Source organism: Tyto alba, unplaced genomic scaffold (assembly GCF_018691265.1).
Source record: "Tyto alba isolate M040663 unplaced genomic scaffold, T.alba_DEE_v4.0 Super-Scaffold_26, whole genome shotgun sequence".
Taxonomy (NCBI): Eukaryota; Metazoa; Chordata; class Aves; order Strigiformes; family Tytonidae; genus Tyto; species Tyto alba.
This window is the reverse complement of record NW_024881300.1, coordinates 9,959,591-9,980,463: the sequence shown is the minus strand read 5'-3', so window position 1 is coordinate 9,980,463 and position 20,873 is coordinate 9,959,591. Positions and strand designations below refer to the sequence as shown.

Below are 20,873 nucleotides of genomic sequence, written 5' to 3'. Positions count from 1 at the left end.
AAGATTTATTTTTATCACTTCAGAGCCAGGGGTCAGAAGCTTAATTTTAATAGTAAAACAGCATCCTCAAGCTATCCAACTCAAATAGCTTGCTCTTCCCCCTCCCAAATCTAACTCCGCTTAGGTCATTTCATTATGCATTACTAATGGTATGCCTAAACTTGGCTTCAGCCAAGTTACCAGCAATTGAGATTTCTATAAATACACCTTAATCTGGTATATAGTTTCTTGAGAAATGACAGGTATCAACCACCCATTACTTTAAAGGGAAATGACAAATGCTGCAGCTGTACTCCTTGATTAACAGGACGTGAACCCATTTCATTTGGAATGGGAACAGCGAGACCTTGACATCTTCTTTACCTTTTATAGGAAAGAGCAGAATTTTAAATTAAAAATGTGCACAGGAGCTATAGAAAAACAGAGGTCAGATGTGGAGCACATCTGTTACAGTCATTTCATCCAAACCCAGAGAGGGCAAGACTGCTCCCGCTTCTATGAGGGAAGCTCTGCGGCACGCCATCGGGCTGCCGGGGCAGTTCTGCCCGGGCCAGCAGGGCCAGCAGGCGCCTGCGGCCGCAGGGGCAGACGCCGATGCCTTTGCTCGCGGCAAGAAGTGGCATCCATGTCCGTATGCGGCTAGCAAGGCGGTCCCTGCCTCATAGCCACTTAGATACTGGTTCAGTTTTTTTCATTTTCTAGTTACCTGCACCAAAAAGAGAGGAATTCACTGTGTGCCACCATGGCCCAGGCCCTCTCCCTTGTGTGGGAGGGCTGAGCCTTGGGGCTGAGGACACGCAGGCACGGCCTGGGGCTGCTCCACCTCCGAAACGGGTCACGGCTCTGCTGCCGGGCACGGGCGGGAGCAGCCCCTTCCCATGGAGAAGCCCCGCTGCGCGGGTGCAGCCCGCGAGGCCACTGCCCATCCCGGGCCACTGCTCAGCCCACGCGCTGGCCCGCGGCAGCGGCCGTTGGGGTCCCAGGTGCCGATGGGTGACACCTTCCCAAAGCCGCGTCAGGGACTAGCGCGCGCAGTTGTCACCAAGACTGTAACGTGACAATACGGGGCTGCACACCCGTGACTGAAGTCTCATGTGGCCGTGGGTCATTTCCACAGGAGCCCAGTCGGAGCTTTGCCCTGCAGCTGGAGTGTACGGAGGCACCCGGGCAGAGGCTTCCTCAGTGCTGAACACCCTACATACAGCCGTAATCAATGGCCAAAATACTGACAGCCACCTAGAAAAGTGACTGTCAGAGCCACTCTGCAAAGCGTGAAAACTTTAAAAAAAAAAAATTTTACACGTTCAGTATCTCTGAAAAAGGAATCAGGCCATTTCTATTTAAGAAACTCACTTCAGGCACCCTAATGCGAATACTTTAGTGTTGGCCTCTAGGAGATGTGGATCTCTCTCAACTGTGATCAAAGGAAATACCTCGAACAGTTCCTGAGTCAACCGCTGCTCTTGGGCTCACTGTTCAGGCTGCCTCAAACTCTATATATACCTCACCAGCAAAGCTTGAGTATTATTACCCAATATCAGAAAATAGTTCATAGTAACGTGGTGTGCAATTGAGGAACTCAAGAAATGTCCCCATAGTGCTATCTCATAGATGCCTAGACTGTGTGGAAATTATTTAGTTATCGAGGTTTTAATTGAATCCTTGCATGCACGAACACATGGCTAAGGACTGCCTATGTACCAACAGCAAGGTATTAAGATGAACACAGGATTTTGCTTTTTAAAGCTGAAATTCATTAACAAACACAATTAACTGGGGTAACTAAAGGAGTAAGTTGTTAAATTTTTGCAAAAAGACACTAGAAGTGTATGCAGGAAAGCACACAACAGCTGCTAAAGCTCAGGTTCCCAGCCAGCACATGGGACAGACCATCACCAGCCCCAAACCTTCTCCCTGCTCTGAGGCAGCTCTGAGGCAGGAGCTCACCAGCTCGGACGTGCCCTCCCTGCCCCAGGAACCAGCTCTGCGGAGCCGCAGTGTGAGGAGGGTCCTGCCCCGGAGGCCGGCAGGCAGGGTAAGCAATCCCCCTTCTGTGCTGAAGGGTGAGGGCAGCGGGAGCCCTGCCTGTGCCCACCCCAACCCCGCCAGACCTCCCAGTCTCTGCGCCAGCCTGGCAGCGAGCAGGGCTGTGACAGCCGCTCCCCAGCCTGAGGGACCTCCCTCCTCCAGCGGGTCCTGCCCTTCCCTTAAAAATATACAGGCAATTCACAAATACATTATATCCTGCAGTTTTAGCAAGGATAAAACCATAACAACAAATCTACCTACACCAGAGACAGACAGCAGCTTGCTGACCGGGAAGGCTGAAGGTAAACTCCCATTTTCTGCCTGTCTCTGAGCCCGACATGCTATGAGGTACCAGAAGACAGGCAGTTTATTCACAAATTGCAGTCACTGGCACAACAGACCCATACTTCCAGTCAGCACAGCCCCATTTCCAAGCTGTCAGATGGCTCTTCTCACCTCTGGGACATGGCCCAGCTGCAGGAACGCCGGCCCAGGATGGTCCCCATGTGCTATCGCCGTGCCCTGTGCTCGGGGATGGCAAAGGCAGCTCGGCAGCAGCCGACACTCGTGGCAGCTGCACGCAGCTCACAGGTGCCGAATTTGTGCCAGTTCCACACCTGCCCACCACTGCCGTGAAGATCCAGCCTTGGGTATTTATTATGCTCAAACCTGAGGGTACCGAAAACCCATTTTTCCCTGCCAGGGCTCAACCTGTTCTTTCAATGAACAGAACTCGAGTCTGAGGAGGTGCTGCCAGTTACTCAGAAAGAAAGCTGCATTTTTGCAAGAGTGAAACCCCTCTGGAAACACTGAGGAACTCAACCTGGAGAAACGGATTCTTGTAGCTCAAGTGCTCTTGCGACCATCATACAGAAGGGCTGTGAAGAACACCAGGTTAGGATCGCTCCTGTTTTGAATGGAAAGCAGTATCAGTCACAGCTCCATGCAGTAGCTGTGTGCCTGCTTACCAAAATCATTCCTATGCTAGTTTTCCCTTTACGTACTAGTTTTAATCTCAATGTGAAACTGAATTAATGCAACATCCACATTTTTCGTCTTTTCCTGTTGTAGAAATTGCCATTGTTTTTAACCTACATTCTCCATCATCTTAATTTGACAGCAAAATGTGAGTTCAGAGTCTGTTAACAGAATCTCAGCAGTTAAATAAACCATCTTTTTAAAACATTATTTGAAAGCAGTTTTTCTTGCTGAGCACCAAATACAAGCCTCTTTTTTTTCATACTGATTCAGTGTTATTCTGCTCTAAGACTTCAGGCAGTAGAAGCAGATACACAGAACTTCAGAATTCTCCTCCCTCTGAACATAAGCAGGCTGGAAATATAATTTCTAGTAATTGCTCCCTATTTAGCTAACCTGAACCCTTTTCATCATAGGTAGTATTGTTTATAAACCAGGTGGACTTAGTGCCCTTGATTCTGCTTTTACTGCAGTAGTGGAAGACTTGACTTTGGCTCAATAAATTGCTACATTTGTAGATGTAAATAAACAAACAGAATGTGGTCTTGACCACTAGGATCTGGACATGCAATCGACCCAGATTTGAGAAGAGAGAGTTTCTATCCAGAGACTTTAAACTGGGAGTACACAGTTACCAACAAACTACAGATGCTTACAAGAAAATATTTCATTTATATTTTGAATATTCATTTGATGTTTTGTTATTGTGAGATTATTTATCACCATATAGATTTACCACTTTGCTTTTAAATTATTTATATGCACATGGCTAAAAGGGAAAGTTTATAACTAAGCAGAACAATAACAAATTGTTATGTTCGTATATGGTGAATTGCTCTCTGGCATCACTCATCCTTCTTTTCGATTTACAACATAATAATGTTTTACTGTAGTTTTCTATTTAATAATTTGTTTTGTGCCAGCATTCATCAAAGTTTGACTGAAAACAGTTCATCCAATTGGAAACAAACATTAATTAACCAAGTGACTTGTGACACATGGGAAAAATGGGATGATTCTTTTACAAACTATATTTAACCAGTGGTCAAAACCCACAAGTTTCCATCAGTTTCCTATTTTTCTTCCTAGAAAGAATCTGAAAAGTCCCTTGATGTCTCTTTCTGAGATGGTGGTAATATGCAGTGGCCCATATAATATAAAGCTGAAAGACATCAGTAGCCTCTTTTCCTTGAAAGATGAGGTTAACACCTAAAATCTGACTGACTCTTCATGATGGAACTGGGACCCTGGTTGGCAGTATCACAAGACATTTCTCTGTACTGGCTTTTATGCAGTGACCTGTTAGCCCCGGTCTGCTTCCTTACAGAACAATGTTCAATTAAAACTCTCAAACCTGGCATTTCATTAAGAGGTGAAGGATCAAACTGACCATATAGATTGATTATTCACTCAATCCAGAAACTTTAGACTGTGCTTGAGACGTATTCTTGGAGAAACTGCTCCTACTATCTTGTATCTATGGAAAAAATAGGGTTTTATATGGGTTGCTGGTCAAGGATCATTACAGGCAATAACCCCCTAGATAAAACAAATTCTCTCTCACTGACATACATTTGGAGCACTTCCACTGAACTGAAAGGGATTTATCAAACTTCAGACCTAAGAGCTTCTTAGAAGTTTTTAATTAAAAAGACACCATTACCAAAGTCACTATACACTTACTGAACTGAAGAGATAATAAGCTATTCCACATTAGAATTACTCCACAGCCTGAGACATGATTTTGTAAGCTGCATATATCCTTCTTCCACTCTTAAATACTTACAGCACAATCCACACGCTACATTTTTGCTATTGGGTTTTTTTTAAAGGCTTGTAACTGGTGCCTTAGACTTCCTCCTCCTCACCAAGCGCTAATTCTCCAGGATGCTGTGCAGAAGTGTATCCAGAGCCTGTGCTAACTTTAGCACATTCTCACAGCTAAACCCTGGATGGAGCACTGCATGCAACTGGAGGTGTTCTTGTTAAAAGAAATATGTGGCACTGTAGAAATCTGTGCAAAAATACTGAACTGTGGGGTCCCCACTGCTCCCGGCTGTCAGCTGGCTGTGGATCACCATGCCTAGGCACAACTAGAGACAGCTCCTGAGCTGCCTTTCGGTGTTGCTGATTTTGCAATGGTGACTTCCCACATATTTATAAGCAACCGCATGGGATCTGCTCACCACTGAACCTACCTAGAAGGCACAATGACAAAATTCGTTTCCTACCCACTACACATTTTTATTTATCATTTGCTGAATTTTGGAACCAGTTTTCATAACTCGTCTCAAAAAACATGTCTTGTAGAAGTCAGCACATGTATTTATTTCTACACAACCATACAGGTATCATCTAGTTGATCCTGCTTTCTTCCTTCACCCATGCCATCAAGATCTTTAAGCTCAAGAGAACAAATCTTCTCACGCAGCTGGGTGAAACTATCAGCATTGCCCTCCACACTCTTCTTCTGGAAAATGCCCATGTTTTACTTTCCTCATCCACACTGTAGCCTCAAACTCTCCAGGAAAGTGAAACCAGTTTTACTGGCCAGAGCTTTGTAAAACAGTCATAATTTTTGGTCTTCTCCAACACACTCGAGTTTCACCATTTGTCTACCTTCTCTCTTAAGATACCCACTGCTATGGTCAGGCCAGTAGAAGTGAATTGCCACAACAGCACATAACAAGGGTAAGTGAAAGCCACTCCTATCCTGATTTTGGAAAACCAACAGGTTTTAGTATTTCAAATAAGAATCCATCTGCATTTGGAGAATTTAGCACTTCTGAAATGACCATGTTTGACTTACACACACCTGTATCTATTTACATGCTGGGCTGAACTCACGTGACTGAACACAGAGGTGAGGTAGAATGTAAGGTGTGGTAAGTGCAGAGGCTGCATGCAGGGCAGCACAGTGCAAATTGCCAGCATAGGTAAAAAGATAAGTATGTGCATTTGAGAAAAATCCAATTCTTTGTAGCAGCCTGGTTCTTAATTTTGATCATTCTTGATGTGACATCTGCCAAAGCCCATCTAGAACAGAACTTTGGTGGTTTAGTGGTAAACCACAGCGTGGGTAGCAGAAAGGCATGGGAACTGCAGCATATGGAGAGGCATGACGGCACACTGTTAAGATTGGCGGAACCTTGTTTTCTTGAGAAGCAGCATCTTCTAGCTCCCTGAGCATTTCAACTGACATGCTTAACCCCCAACTTTGAGAAAGAAAACTACAACATGGCTAACCACCCTTGAATACCGTGAAGCCCCTGTTCTGGCATGTTCTAGGAAAAATGGGTCATGTACATCATATAGTTATGGACAAACTAGAAAACAAAGAAACTGGATGGCAAGGAGAAGGAAGTGTAGTCATGCAAAGAAATGATGCAGAAATAGAGGTTTGGTTCTGATACAAAGCTAATAAAAGAAAAAGATTCCTTCTGCAGTGTTGATTTTCTGAAGTACTGCAGTGCTTTGCTAGAAGTCAATCCGTGTGAGCGCCTGCAGGACTGGACAAATGCAGGACTTGGTAGAGGAGTTGGGCATGTGTTTCTTACAGCACTTGCAATTATTGAGGTGGATTTCTGATCACATTAGAGCTCATTTTGACTGAGACTCATTAAGGCCAAACTGTTCTCAAAATATTAGGACTGACAATCCCTTCCAAACATGCATATGGTACACAAATCCTCTATGGAGGCTCTTCCTTTTTTTCTCCTAGATTGTAAGGACATTATTAGACATAAACTACAGGATTAGATGGACAATTGATCCAATCCAGTTTAACAGTTGCTGCAGGTATGTGAGGCAAGACATCTTTGTATTAAACACAGCTACTAACAAACAGAAAGAGTGGTAGTTTAACTAGTAGATTTCATGAATGTGTGGAAGTGCATATCAGGAAGAGAGCAAGAAATACTTCTACCTTTATCAAAAATATTTCTACTTTTTAGATTACCAGAGAAATATGCAGTTTCATTGTGAACAGCCCGGTAAAAACTCATCTCCTACTAAAGTTACAAGAATTAGGGACACACAATACAGGGAACAGTTGGTACATTCTTCCTCAACATCCCCACTTTCCTTCTGTGGTAGCCAAAGGTGTACAGAGCAGTCAGCAGTCTTACCGAAAGCCTCACTCCACTTCTTCCAAATGCTACATTTGACTATGAAAACTGCTGTATCGAGGGAAGGTGGTGCTCCGGGAAAACTCAGCAGAGCAGCAGGTGAGCTGCTTCACACAGAGCCAGGCCCTTGAGGGGCTGCTCTTGGGATCTGTCCTACACTGGAGATAGCCAAACAAACCGCCCAACCACTCCAAATATCAACTCTTGAAGAAACTAAGGAAAAACTTCAAGAAAACATTAATAATTTATAACAAGCTCCAAAATGAAACACTGCTATAGACAGTGTCAATGTAGAATAGGAATGTACTTTAAAAGTATCATTCATTCTATATAGATTATACAGCTTAAATACTTTCTATTAGTCTGCATTTAAAAAAGTCAGTATCTTTCCTCTTTTGAGACCTACGGCCGGTCTCCACTTAGGAGTACATTCCCATAAACAGAATTCTACTTTGGTATCTGTGAGATGATCCTCACAAAGTATCTATTTAAAGAGACTCAAAACATGGAATTGTGGATTTGTTTCATTTACAGAATTTTCTGCAGTTCCATGATCTAAAACAAACTTATCAAAACCAAGCATCATTATAATTCACTTCCTGACACTTGAATAATGAGAGATGCAAAATTCTTTGTAATATGATTTGGCGGAAAATTAATTTTGAACTAAAAATATACAGAAATATAACTAACTACATTAGTGATAGTTCAGGTGGTATATGAGCATCCAGCCCTCCACATCCTTCTTCAGTACTACTGTGTGAGAAAGTCCACGGCACTGTGATACACGCAAATAGCAAAAAGCACAACTCCAGCTACCCAAATCATGAGGTAATGAAGAATTCTGGTAGCCAGGTTTCAGTTACAGAGCTCTGGAGTGAGTCTGGGCCATATTCTCAAGCTTTTCATTATAAGCAGGAAGACTAAAAAGCCAAGTAGCAAAAGAATCAGGCAAGCTAGATGTGGTCACACAATTCCATGTCGACACTTCAGGAAGAGACTTGTAATAAAAGTTACTCTGGATGGAATCACAGATTACACATTCTATAACTGATATAAGCTGTAAATATTTGCAACCCAGATGTAAAGAACAAGACACTGTAGTTCTTTCTTCACTGACTTTTAAACTATTTTTGACATAATCAGGATTAGGAGCAAGCTGCCAATGTAGTTGTAATTATCACTCCAATCAGAATTATTAAGGTTAAGCAGATCCGAGTGCAGATCATCTATGGATTTTTTTTTAAAAGTAACCCTATCCTGTCCATACTGAAAGAACAGAGGTAAGTGCATCAGCAGAAAACATGATGACACAAGGAAAATGGCTTTATTGAGAGCATGTCCCTGAAAAAAAGCTGAGCCTGTGATTTACATAAAGAAGGGATCACATTTTTGCTATAAACAGTGACATTTTGGGAGTGACCCACAAATACACAGACCTTCCAAACCTTTCCAATGATTGATCTGCTGGATATTAGCTAACTAAAGACATTGCCGTACCTTAGATCTAAGGGAGGCAAAACTTTATAGAATAAGCCAGCAAGGGTTTATCTGGAAAAACTGTGGACATGGGATATTCCTCAGTGCCCTCTTTACATGTGAAATCTCCAGCTCCCTGGTGTGGGAGGGATTCAGATTAAAACACCAATTTTAACATCTATCAAGTACTGAAGTAGTTCTAATATACCAGTTCAGTGAATTTTACACATGACCAATAAAATGACAACATAGAAGACGGTGTCCATTAGAGGACTTACTAACTGCTCTGCCTCATTTCGAAGTTAGCAGCCACCCTGAGCACACACAAGGGTGCTGCTTCCTAGCCACCACCATGCAAATGCAGGGTAAGACCAGATATTATGGCAACTACTTGACATCCTGCGTAAGCTCCGTTAGCACAGCTCCCGCCTCCCGCCGTGGCACAATGATCTGCGCACTGTGATCACACTGACTTCTCCGCAGAGCACAGTTGCTGCTCTGCCAAACTGCTCTTCTTTCCAGCTAATAAAATTGCCTCCCAACTGATAACAGCCTAGCAATATAAAATCCTTGGTTGTTAACCGTTGTTGTGACAAATAATATCATTCTGCTGACAACCCCATTTTTTCCAATACAAACCTACTTGAACTGTTTATTATTGACATATGGGACTGCTCTGCCATTATCTAATTTTAAAAAACACATAGTAAACAATGATAGTGAACCTGCCAGCATTCTTACTGCTTTAGCAAAGCCATATCAAAACCCAAAGCAAACCCAGCACAGTCCTGTCAGGCTCTGTTATGTAAAGAAGAAACACCTTCTTCACAGGACTACCGTAAGATTCATTTCCTGGCAGATCCTACTTTATGTTTGATTTCTGACTACAGACCATCACTATTAATATTCTTCTCAAAACCAGTACCAGTAAAATTGTCTTGACATTTCTTTCTACTATGACTGCTAAGTATACCACTTAAAGTATTAGGGACCTATATAATCCACAGCACAGTTCAAGTGTTACTTTGTACATCAGTAAAGCTGCATGAGTATAGCAGAGGTGGGAATGCACAGAAATTATCCACCTCTTCTAAAATATACCGACTTACTTAGCTGGTACTGCAAACTAAGACTCCATTTTTCAAAGTATCTAGTGAAATCGCACATAAAGAAGTAGCAGTGTACTCCTGCCCAAAACGCCATTTGTTCACACAAAAAGTCTCATGGGTGCACTCAGACTTCCCTCATACAGATTTCTAATTTTCACTCACAAACTAATCAATTTCGTACAGAAATCCAGACCTGTGTTAGGTACAGTTTCCACATTAATTAAAAAGACCTGGAATACCCCTTTCAATGTGTCCAGTAATATTTTTTTAAAACATTTTTTCCTCTGTAACTTGAAGATACTAAAGAAGTTTAAATAATATTCAGATTTCTTCAAGGACACTGTGCAGGCTTTAGTGGAATAGGTTAGTACAGTTTTGTCTGTCCTCCGGGGAACAAGCAAGAACCACTGAAAGGAGGTTACTCAAATAAATTGCATTTCCACAGCATAAAAACGTCCTGGCACAGCTTGTTTCTGCCCTGGGTAATGAGGTGACCATTTTGTGCTTTTGTCCAGTTTAAGAATTAATCCATATTACACACACACAAAAGAAGATATTTGACCTCACTTGTCCCCAAAGCAGTCTGATTTGCCTAGATATTAAAATGCTAGTGATGTGTATTTAATGAGAATTCTTTTTTGCATGTTTATTATCCAGTGACATTTAGGAGGTCAGCCTGGTAATTCAGTTATGGTCTCTGTCTTGCTACTTTATTTAATGTAAAGGAAAATGTGATGTGACCCAGGTTGCGTTTAACTACAAATAACAACAGAATGTGGGCTCATATACGGTCTCATAAAAAGCACAAGGGGAATGAAGTAGACCCAGACATTACTGAGTTGGAATGGTAGGGAGCCTAAGCTGAACAGCAACAGAGATAGATTTTCCTTTCTTGATATTTTGTGTAATGTTCATCTATCAAAGATAAACGAGCTCCACGGGCTGTTTCTCAAACTAGCATGCAGAGTCATTCAAATTCTGACAAAGCCAGGAGAGCCCTACACCCAAACCCTTACCCAAAATGAATCCAAACTCAACCACAGCCACTCCAACCAGCTACAGCCCAGCACACTCAAGAAAACAGTGGGTTCATTTACTTTCCTGTAAAGTATTTACAATTTACTTTCCTTTTCAAAGCTGCAAAAAAATACCTTTTGTTTCCAAGTGCACGATGGAGATCTAACACTCTCTTACATGGTCTCCTGCCTCAAGGTAGGTTGCCACAGCTTGACTTTGTGCATGTACTGCCCTTACGAGCATCACGGAGAGCTGCACATGCACAGAGACTCCAGAATTGGGACCTGGTGCTGTATTATCTCAGGCCATGAAGCCCACAAGCAGACTTTCTTCTGCCTCAGACATAAAAGGCTTTGTGGGGGGGGAGAGGGGGATAGGCATGAAGTGAAGACTTATTTTCTTCCTTGCTGTGAACACTTCATCTCTGCATAACATATGAGCCTGCCTGTGTCCTTCCTAGAGCACTCTAAGCATAATGAAGCACAGTTTCTTGTTTCACACTCCCATCTTTGTTTATTTTATTTAAAGCTTTCACTTCAGAGCTTTGAGGCTAGAGATCAAACAAATAAAAGGGAATTTGGAAGCTGCAATGTCTGATCTACATTCTGCTCAGAAGTTAAAGTAAAAATTGCCCCCAAGCCAATACACAGACATTCATTTTGGAGACAGTTTGGTAAGATATAATACAGCCAATTTGCCTCCCAGAAGGTCAGTATGAAGATTCGTGTTTATTACTTTACCAATCAGATAACAGTTAGTCTCGTGACTAAGGTGCTGAGCTTAAGAGATCTGAAATTAAGTTTTCCTATCTAATTTCACAGCTGCCACACACTCACAGTCAGTCACAACTCTTCCTGCCATTTGCCCATCTCACCCGTTTGGACTACAAACTTCCTGGGGCAGAGACACTGAGCATCTTGCTCAGTGATGCTCCTCTATCCCCCCTACTTACTCAGTAAAAACTAGGAACACTTCCAAACACATTAACTCTACATGCACTCTCACTTGCTCACCCTGATTTTTTTCCAGTAGCAAAAGATTCCATTTGTATGTAAGCATTTAAACTTAAAGCTAAATATTTTACTTTAGAACCATATAGACAACGGTCCTACTCTGATAGTCTTAAAACCAATGATCTTATCAGCAGATCTTCACCTCGTTGCAGCCTCAGTAATATTCTCGGGTTCCACTTCAGTCTACGTTACTGGCAGACAAGCAGTAATCTTCTTGACTCTTGTGAGACCACAGCACTAAGTTTTTATATGGTAATTTAAACATTACAGATAAAATTCTGTTTGAATAGCTAATATTTCTGGCATATTGGGCAATTTTTCTGTTACACTGGATCTATTCCCTTATATATTATAATGCTGATCATAAATTTCTACTAAATACAATTTCAGATGACGTGTCAAAAACTATGGATTGTCTATTTATACCTACTTTGTCAGATGAGGCTCTATGCTCTTTAGCGATTCTCAGTAATAGACACATTTATTCTCATAAATTTATGTTTCAGTTGAACTAGAAGATGTACAGAATCACATTTTTCCTCGGTGCGTGACTGGGGGACTCCAACTGAAGTCAACAAGAGCCCTGCAGGCACATCTGAAAGCAGCATTTGATCTATAATCACATTTATTGGAATACAAGCACATAGAGGACCTATCTCACTACACTGAACATATTGCGAAGATTTCTATTGCAAGGAAAATAGGATTAGAACCCAATTTATGCAGGACACTGTGGCTAGTGCCATGTCATCAGCTTTTAGGCAGAGCTAGCTCTCCAGTGTATTAAATGAGAATGTTTCTTAATCACTGATGGCAAATCCATTGTTTGAGCACATTTCTGCTTTTATACAGAGGAAATATCCCCACGTACAATGAAAAGACTTACAAATGCTAAAGACTTTTGAGAGTAAATATATTAGATGATTCACTACACACAGATTTGGTGCAAGTACTTATCTGTACGTGTGTTACAGAGCTCAAAATAGGGTAATGAAATGTATGTATTATGTTACTATGCATATATATAATTCATATAGCAACACAGGGTTGGGTCCCGCAGTCGTATACATGTATGTGAACAAAGATTTTCTTTGATTTGACAGCCATACTGCGTCAAAAACAGCTACAACACTGCCTTGAGCGGGTGGACTCAAAACAAAAGGGCTTCTAGTTTCCAGAAGTAAGAGAAGAGAAAACAAAAAGTATTTCCTATAAGGAGACTGCATTCTTTACAAAGAATAATAATTACTGTACCTAAAGAGCTCTAAAGAGCTCTTTAACATACAAATGGGAAACTCTGAAGTTCAAGGATTTAATTTTCTTTTAAGACATTCTGAAGAAAGTTTAGTGCTTATCCAACCCAAGTAACACCACTGGAAACCCAAGTCTTCAGTTTCCTCACAAAAGCAGACAATATCCCTACAAGTCCTCATCATACTGACTTCCACGTTAAGATTTTATCCACATGCCTTTATTCTGGGTTTAGAGCAACACTTCATGTCTAGGGGAGGTAAATCCATACACCAAGCTGTCTCACCCTGCTTCAAACCAAGTGCCTGGCACAGGCAGTCTTTCTAAAATACACCAGTGGTGGGGACTAGGACAGCAACCAGCAATCTGCTTCACAAAAGCAACCAAAGAGACATCTCGTGGAAGCAAGCCTCAGACAGTTGTGGTCCAGAATCAGGAGCTTCGAGGGCTGAGTCTTTCAGGTGCGAATCTCCGGAGCCATGCTCTGGCTGCTGTTTTATTGTTAAGTAATTACAGGCAGCTTCAATCTGCCACATGTATGGACATTAAAATAAACCAAGTAGAAGCCTGTTATTCAGGGGGTCTTGATTCAAGCAAAGTAAAAAGACATTATTTTTACAGAGGTATTTTACCATATCAAAATACAAAGTTAGTTGCCTCCCTCGTATGGAGACAAAAAGCAGTTTCTGGTTTATACCTTATAAAGTCAGTACTGCGAACAAGAACAGGAGTCCTGCACTGTCTACACTGACTTGAGCTTTCTCCAGACATGGAAGCTGCCACAGAGTGGCACTGTTCACAGACACCAGCGTACACAGGAGATGTCACAGCAGGAAATTTTGGTTTAGCCTATTTTGTAGCCCTCTTAGCATCAGTCTCCATCTAGAGATCCCCACAAAATATTTTTCTGCATTCCACTACCCTTTTCACTGATGTAAATCATTCCATTATCTCCACTGCTTATAGTTTATTTTCAGAATTTAATCCAGCCTACAAATGATGCAGCAGTGCCACATCCCCGAACCACAGACATGTAAAAAATCAGGATAGACAGCAGTTTAGATGATCTGGGCAGGGGGTCTTGCCCTAACAGACATATGTGACATGCTCTCTTGGCGGCACACACTCACATCCATCTGTTAAGATGGAGCTGAGCCCACTGCACTTCCATCATCCTGTTTTCAGTTCATATGCACCACATAAGCTCTGGGTTCAGTAGGAAGGGCGAACAGTGCTGCGAATCCTAAACCTAACTTCTATTGCCAGCATGGAAAACATTGCTAGAATTCTCACTGTGGGGGAGTGGAAAGAGGAAACACAAAACCAAATACCAGCCCTGGGCTCCTAGGAGGAAATCAGACCTTTCCAACAGGAAAATTACAGATCATGAGCATTACAGTGTTTGGTTTAATTTCCTGTGGTCAGAGAATTCAGCAAAAGCCCACAATCACCTGTAGCTAGACCTTGGGAATTACAACTTTGTCTTCCACTAGACAGCAGTGAACAGCCAGCTAGCTTAGTCTTAGGAATGATAAGGAGTAAAAACCTAGCTTTCACACTTTTTTCTACATGAGAAAGAAACTAAATTATTCAGCAAACAGCGAAAGATAGTAGCCAGATAAACCACAGCAGCTGTAAAGCACCAGCAGGTCACAGAGACCCATATACAACTGATTTCCATTACTGTGAGCCAAAACCTGCAAGCGTTTGCCCTGGGAGCGTGAAGAGGCAGCAGGAAGAGTTTGAACATTCCTGCGTGAGGATTATGAATTTGCGTCAGAAGAGACTCAGCAGAGAGGGGAGCTCAGGGCTTTCCCTGCACAGTCGGTGGCATAAAATTGTTTTGCTTCTTCCACTGATAACTTGGCAACAAGCTCTGTTCAACATTGGCTAAGTGACAGTGGCTGAGATGCGGCTAAAGCCCAGCCAGAGCAGCACCACACCTTTGAAGCTAGAAACACCTTTGCAGTGCAGATTTAAGACTGAGTTCTCTGTCCCAGACTTCGATGTCACTGGCAGAAATAAAGGTTTACACCGGGCTTTTCTGGCTAGCCATAATATGGTAATGTGGCATTAATAACTTAATACAGTATTAAGTGATAGACAATCAGTATTAACGCGTTTACGTTTGCAAACCGTTATAGAGCATGGTATCTCCAATTCTTATCCTCGCAGTAATTCAATGTGGAGCTCATTCCACAGCAATTGACATTTCCCTTCTGAACCCGCACCCCGCTCCGCAGGGCCCCGCGCCCCCCCGGGGCGACCGGCCCCTGTAACGGCTCCCTGATTTAAACTCCCCGCAGAACAGCGGTGGCATTTTGCTCGCTCGAGGCTGCAGCTACTGTTTAAAAGACCACGTCTAAAAAGCTTGCAAGGGGGATTCTGAAGGCAGGGCCTCCCGCAGCACCTACCGAACGGCAGCAGGTCCCCGCCGCGCCCGGCCCCACGCCCTCTGCTCACCCCCACCGAGGCAGGGCGCGATGCACCGGCCCCGGCTTTTGGGCTGACTCAGGTGCGTTTACTTCCAGGCTCGGGGGCGATCAGCTGTAGCAGCGCAGCGACAGCCGCACCCGTGGCAGCGAGGGGGCCGCGGCGCCCGACCCTAAAGCGAGAGGCGGGACTCGGCGGCCCCGCGCCCTACCTGACCGGTGCTGCTGGCGGAGGATGGCGGCCTGCCCGGGCGGCGGCGAGGCCGAGGAGGCGGCGGCGGCCGAGGCGGTGGCGGCGCTGGCGGCGGGGGCGGCCGCTCCCCCCTCGGCCGGGGGCGGCGGCGGCGGCGGGCGCTTGGCGGGGCCCGGAGGCGGCGTGGGCCGGGCGGCGGGGCCGTGGCGGCGTGGGGCCGCGCCGCTCTGGATGTGCGAGACCGCCTCGGCCGCCTGCACGTCGGGCGGCGCGAAGCGGGAGAGGACGCGCAGCAGCGCCTGGGCCTTGTGCTCCTGCGTCTCGTCGTCGCTGTAGTCCGCCACCCGGCACTGGTAGACGCCCTCGTCCTGCCGCCGCACGCCCGACAGCCGCAGCCGGTGCGAGATGTCGTTGCCCTGGACGCGGACCGTCTGCAAGAGAGCGCATCGCCTCAGCAGCGGCCGCCGGCCCCGCCGCTCTCCCTTCCCCCTCCCCTCCCCGGTGCAGCCCCGGCAGAGCCCGCTCTCGCCCCACGTACGTGCGCTGGCAAGGACACCGAGCCTGGGCCAATTCCCGCCCCCCTCCCCAAGCAAACGCACCGGACATTTAAGCCCAGCACCTCGCTGTTAAAGCCCCGCTTCGGGGTCCCAAGGGGCCGTCCAGAAACCAGCCGCTGCTCCCCCTCACACCCACGCATCACCGCTAGCGCTCTGCCACACCACCCCCCTCCTGCCCGCCCCTAGCCGGAGGGGGGGTCCCCTCTCCCCTCCGCCCACGGAGCCCCACAGCCATCAGCCTGCACGAACCGCCCCGAAGCCGAGACGTGGGGCGAGCCCAGCACCCCGGGGGGGGCTGCAGAGGGCCCAGCCCTGCCGGGGGTAGGGGCCGCCCCCCGGGCCTGCTGCGGCGGGAGGGAACGGCCCCGGCCGCCCCTCCGGGGCAGAGGCAAGGCCGGGCCCGCCTCCCGCGCGACGGGCTCGTTATCTGCAGGGGAGGGAGATGGGGGCGTCGCCACAGGCGGCTGGGGTTTGCAGAGGGCAGGGAAAAAAAAAAAGCAAACTTCTCTCCATCTGGCCCACAGTCCTTTTTCAAACGTGGCTAAGGAAGGGCTGCGAGGCAAACATCACCTCCTCTCGATTTGCGAGGAATGAGACGTGACTGCTAAACCAGCAACAGATGGCAACGTTTCGACCAAGCCACGACACACCGAGGAGGGGAACCGTGCCACGCTCCCGCCGTGCTGCCGGAGCGGGGCTGCCAGCGAGACCAGCTGCATTCCCGTGTCAGGAAAGGAGGGGGGCATGCAGGAAACCCCACGGGTATGGGAGGAGGGGTGCCCCCACCCAGCTCACGCTTCACTTACGCTGATTTTAGTTGCATCCTTATTTGTTACCTAAAAGGACAGAAAAAAAGGAGATTAAGCTCAGCTCTGCCAGCGCATCAACAAGATGCTCATATTCCCACCCCCGTACAAGGACAGATGCAGTTTTCTCCACTTGCCATTTGAACAGCCCGTGTGTGGTGGTGGTGGGGGGGGGGGCGGACAGAGAGGGAGTTCCCCAGGAAATGGAGAAGGCAGCAAACCAGTGCTCAGCTGGGGGGACTGTCTCGGTAAAGCTCCTGTGGTGCCCACAGGAGCACTGCCTTCACCAAGGGTGCAGACAGCAGTCAAAGAAATGCTTGTTGCATGCTGCGCTGCTTGCAGTCACTGACAAACCCGTGGGAAGACGCTTTACCAGCAGCATTAGCACAGCGGTGAAGCGCTTGGGCAGGCTGGATCCTGCCCTGCTCATGGCAGAGCTTTGGTCCTGAAACATCCTGGGAGGAAGTATCGCTCAGCAGGTTTAGTACTTGGATATTTTTTTTGTCTTCAGCCAACTACTGTAAACCTAAGTGATGCGTCAGATCTTACTGATGTGCCTCCCAGGGAGACGGTCATCATTCTCCAGGCATGACCTGTCATCATTTATTGTAAAAGCAACTCACAGTTTTTATATAAGGTTAAAGAAGACATTTAAATCCAAGCGATTTATTTCTCTGTCTGGCAACTGACTTACACTTTCCCCAGCTAGGCGGCATCGCATTAGCTCAGTGTCTATATGCTTTGCATCTCTATTTGAGCTCTGCAGGAAAACAAGCGTGCCACAGAGAGGGGAGCTGGCACGGGCACAGAGCTGCCGTGGGGCACCCTGCCGGCGCAGGGGCTGGGGGCTGGAGAGGATGACGTGCCTTATGCAGGAGGGATGGCAGTCCTGCTTTACCCCACTCCTCGTACAGTCCCGTTTGGCACCAGCCAGGTGTCTTGCAGTGGGGGGAAGGCTGCAGAATGAACTGGCTTATGCTGGGGAAACGCAGCTGAAAAATTTAGACTAGAGCCTGCCCTCACGCCAGGCGATTTGCTAGGGGGAGGGGAAAGGACATGCAAGATTTAACTCTGCTTCATGCATTTTAATTACTACATCTGACTGTCTGAAAATGTCTTGCTGAGTTCCAGATATGGACACAGGCGTCTACGTGCACCCCAAGAAACTGTGTGCATTTGTATGTGCAGATTGATACATACTTAACATACCAACACCAGAGGTGTGTCCCTTATGCCTCTCTGCTGTATCAGTGAGCAGAGTCTCCCACCTTTTACAAGAGTTCCTAGCTCAGCCCACAGAAGAACTAGTTTTTGCTTGTCCCCACTCCATACTACAGCTATTTTTGACTGCCTCTCTTGGGTCATTGCTGCTGGCTTTGCAGCCAGACATTTGTAATTTTCTATTTACAATCCTTAAAGCACTGACGTTCTTTCCTGAGGTGAAGTACCCCACGGTGCATGCCCTGTCCTCCTCCGTCCCAGGGAGGGCCTGGGGACGCTGGTGCTTCCAGCTTCTCACTGGCACTGGGTAGAGGAAGCACTCTTCTCTCTGGGACTGCCGAGTTCATTTTGATCACCCCCTGAGCATGTTGCACTCGATGAAGAGATACATCTCCATACACTGTATTACCTTGCTCCTGCTGCCGGGGACACTGATGGCTAATTCGTGTGCAAGTTCTCTGGCTGGTTCTTTAAGGTACCACCACTGGATTTCCAAGGAGTATGAGGTGGATCCGCTGGCTCGGAAAGCACAAGGCATCTCAATATCATCTCCCTCCCTAACAGTCACATCTTTGGGAACTTCAGTAAAGGTAGCTGGGAGGGGAAGATTACAAGAGTTACAAGGGCTGGTTAACGGGAGAGATTAAAAGACAAGATCAGTCCTTGTCGGTGTAACATGAGTTGTTTCAGCTCACGGACCAAGCGCTGACCGAGACACGGGTTTCCCGTAGCCCGGCGACCGCAGGATAAGCGCAGCATCAGGACCGCGCACCCGGGGCAGGCCCGGTCCGGTCCCCGCCACCCTGCAGCCGGGAGCCGCGGCTCCAGCGCGAAGGGAAAGTTTGACGACGGCCTTAAAAGCCCTCGTCCTCTCAGGAAAGCCCTCGGCTGGATACTGGGGCACCAGTGTCCCACTGCCCCCCCCCCCCGGATCCGGCTCGGGGACTGTTCCGGGCTGCGCGCCTGCTGCGCCCCGCTCCGCGCCGGTGGCTGGGAGGCGCCGAGCCCGCGCTGCTGGCAGCTGCGGCCGCAACAGTGCCACCTTGTTCTGCGAAAAGCCCCCCCGGGCAGCGCTCCCTGCCCCCAGCCATCGGCACCGCCACAGGAAAATGCAGCGGGGAGGACGGGATTTGGAGCAAGTGCCGGCAGCAGCGAAGCGGCCAGAGCTCAGCGGCGGGCAGGGCGGGCAGTCCCGTCGGCACCCGAGCCCCGCCGGCTCCCGCCAGCAAGTTGTGTCCGGAGCGGCGGCTCACCGCAGGAAGAGGCAGAAGTTTCCTACTCACCGGTGACAATGAACAGCAGAGGTGCGTTGAACATCAGGTAACAGAGGGTGCAGAAGAGCCCCCGATTTTCCATCGCATCTATGAGGGCTGCGTGCCGGGGCCGGGCTCGGGGCGCAGCCGGGCACGCCTCAATCCATCGCACACAGCGGGGCCGGAACTCCTTCCCAAAAAGCCAAAGCCACCCCGACTGACCTTGCTTTGCGGGAAAGCAAATAGAAAATCCACAGCCGGCTGCTCTAACGCGCTCGCAGGTGGAAGCGACGTTTCTGGGACTGAAGCAATAAATGTCGTCGCGGTTCTCTGCTCCGCCGCGGGCGGGATTCAACTGCCCTGCGCCGAGTGGGGGCTCCGGCTGCCCGCAAGCGAGGGAGCGGCGCTGCGCTGCCCTCCGAGCCCCATCCCACTGGCAAGTGCGCTCTGGGTGCCCGCAGGAAGGTCCAGCGAGGCGGCGGGGACGAGGCTCCTCTCCCCGAGCCCGGGGAGCGCCCGCCGTGGCCCAGCCCGCCTCTCCCCGCCCGGGCGACCAGCGGTCCCGACCGCAGCTGCAGCCGCGGGCCCGGCCCCCGCCTCCGCGGCCGCGCACCGCTCCGCCCCCAGCGGGAGGCCCCGCCTGCGCGCCCGCGCCCGCCCCCGCCCCCGCCGCGGGCGGCTTCGCTGCGGCTCGGGCTCGCCCGCGGCCTTTTCGGGCGGCTCCCGCTCTCCCCGGTTCGCTCTGGAAGTAACTGCGGAGCACTTGAAGGGGGAGCAAGAACCCGGCTGCTTTTGCTGGCGTCCCGATCCAAGCCTGGGTGTCCCCTTGGGGTGCGTGCCCAGAGCTGCTCCTTCAGCTGCTGTCAGGCTTCCAAGCTCACCACGTTTATTACTTGTTAAAACGCGTTAAGGAAAAAAACCCCAGCCACCACGGATTTAGAATATAGGAACATAAAATGTTTCAGTGGATCAGCTGTTTCTCAGGCAAACGTCCCAATTAAAAAATAGCGCTCAAAAGTCAACTTTGTGAAGTCATTACAGTGAGTTACAGTCACAAGCAGAGTTTGATTTTTGCAGTAAGTGATGTGAGGGAGCTGTATTTTAATAAACTTGAGGTGCCTTTCTAAAATATTTGCTCTTTTTTTTTTTTTTTCCCTGAAATTCCATTAAAAGTTACCATTTTACTCAGCCATAACTTCCTTTAATCACTGGGATTGCATGGGAAGTGTATTATATGATCTGCAGAAAATTTCCTTTATACTTTTAATGGTTTCATTCTGTACCAGAATGCAAAACTGGATGCATGAAGATTTATAGGGAACAAATTATTTAGAAACATTCACTTTTTGAATAACTAAATCGGAACAATTTTAAAGTGGGTGCTAGTATCTAGCTTCCCAGTAACTCCC

At 47.2% G+C, this 20,873-nt stretch overlaps 1 protein-coding gene across 3 annotated transcripts in view; it reads right to left on the bottom strand.

Annotated features, from left to right (window-relative positions):
* The window catches only part of VSTM2B (V-set and transmembrane domain containing 2B), a 31,551-nt gene extending 11,250 nt beyond the window's left edge, over positions 1-20,301 (bottom strand). For 2 of the 3 annotated variants that reach the window (XR_006165722.1, XM_042797372.1), the window contains exons 1-4: positions 19,495-20,297; positions 18,621-18,805; positions 16,991-17,020; positions 15,647-16,058 (exon numbers count right to left, since the gene is read on the bottom strand). Coding sequence is in view for 2 of the 3 variants with exons in the window: in XM_042797372.1 (XP_042653306.1) it covers positions 15,647-16,058; positions 16,991-17,020; positions 18,621-18,805; positions 19,495-19,567 (700 nt within the window). In the remaining variant the exon portion in view is untranslated. Of the gene's footprint in view, positions 1-15,646; positions 16,059-16,990; positions 17,021-18,620; positions 18,806-19,494 lie in introns of all 3 variants that reach the window. The other variant, XM_042797373.1, reaches the window with a different exon arrangement.
* Positions 20,302-20,873: the final 572 nt, after the last annotated feature.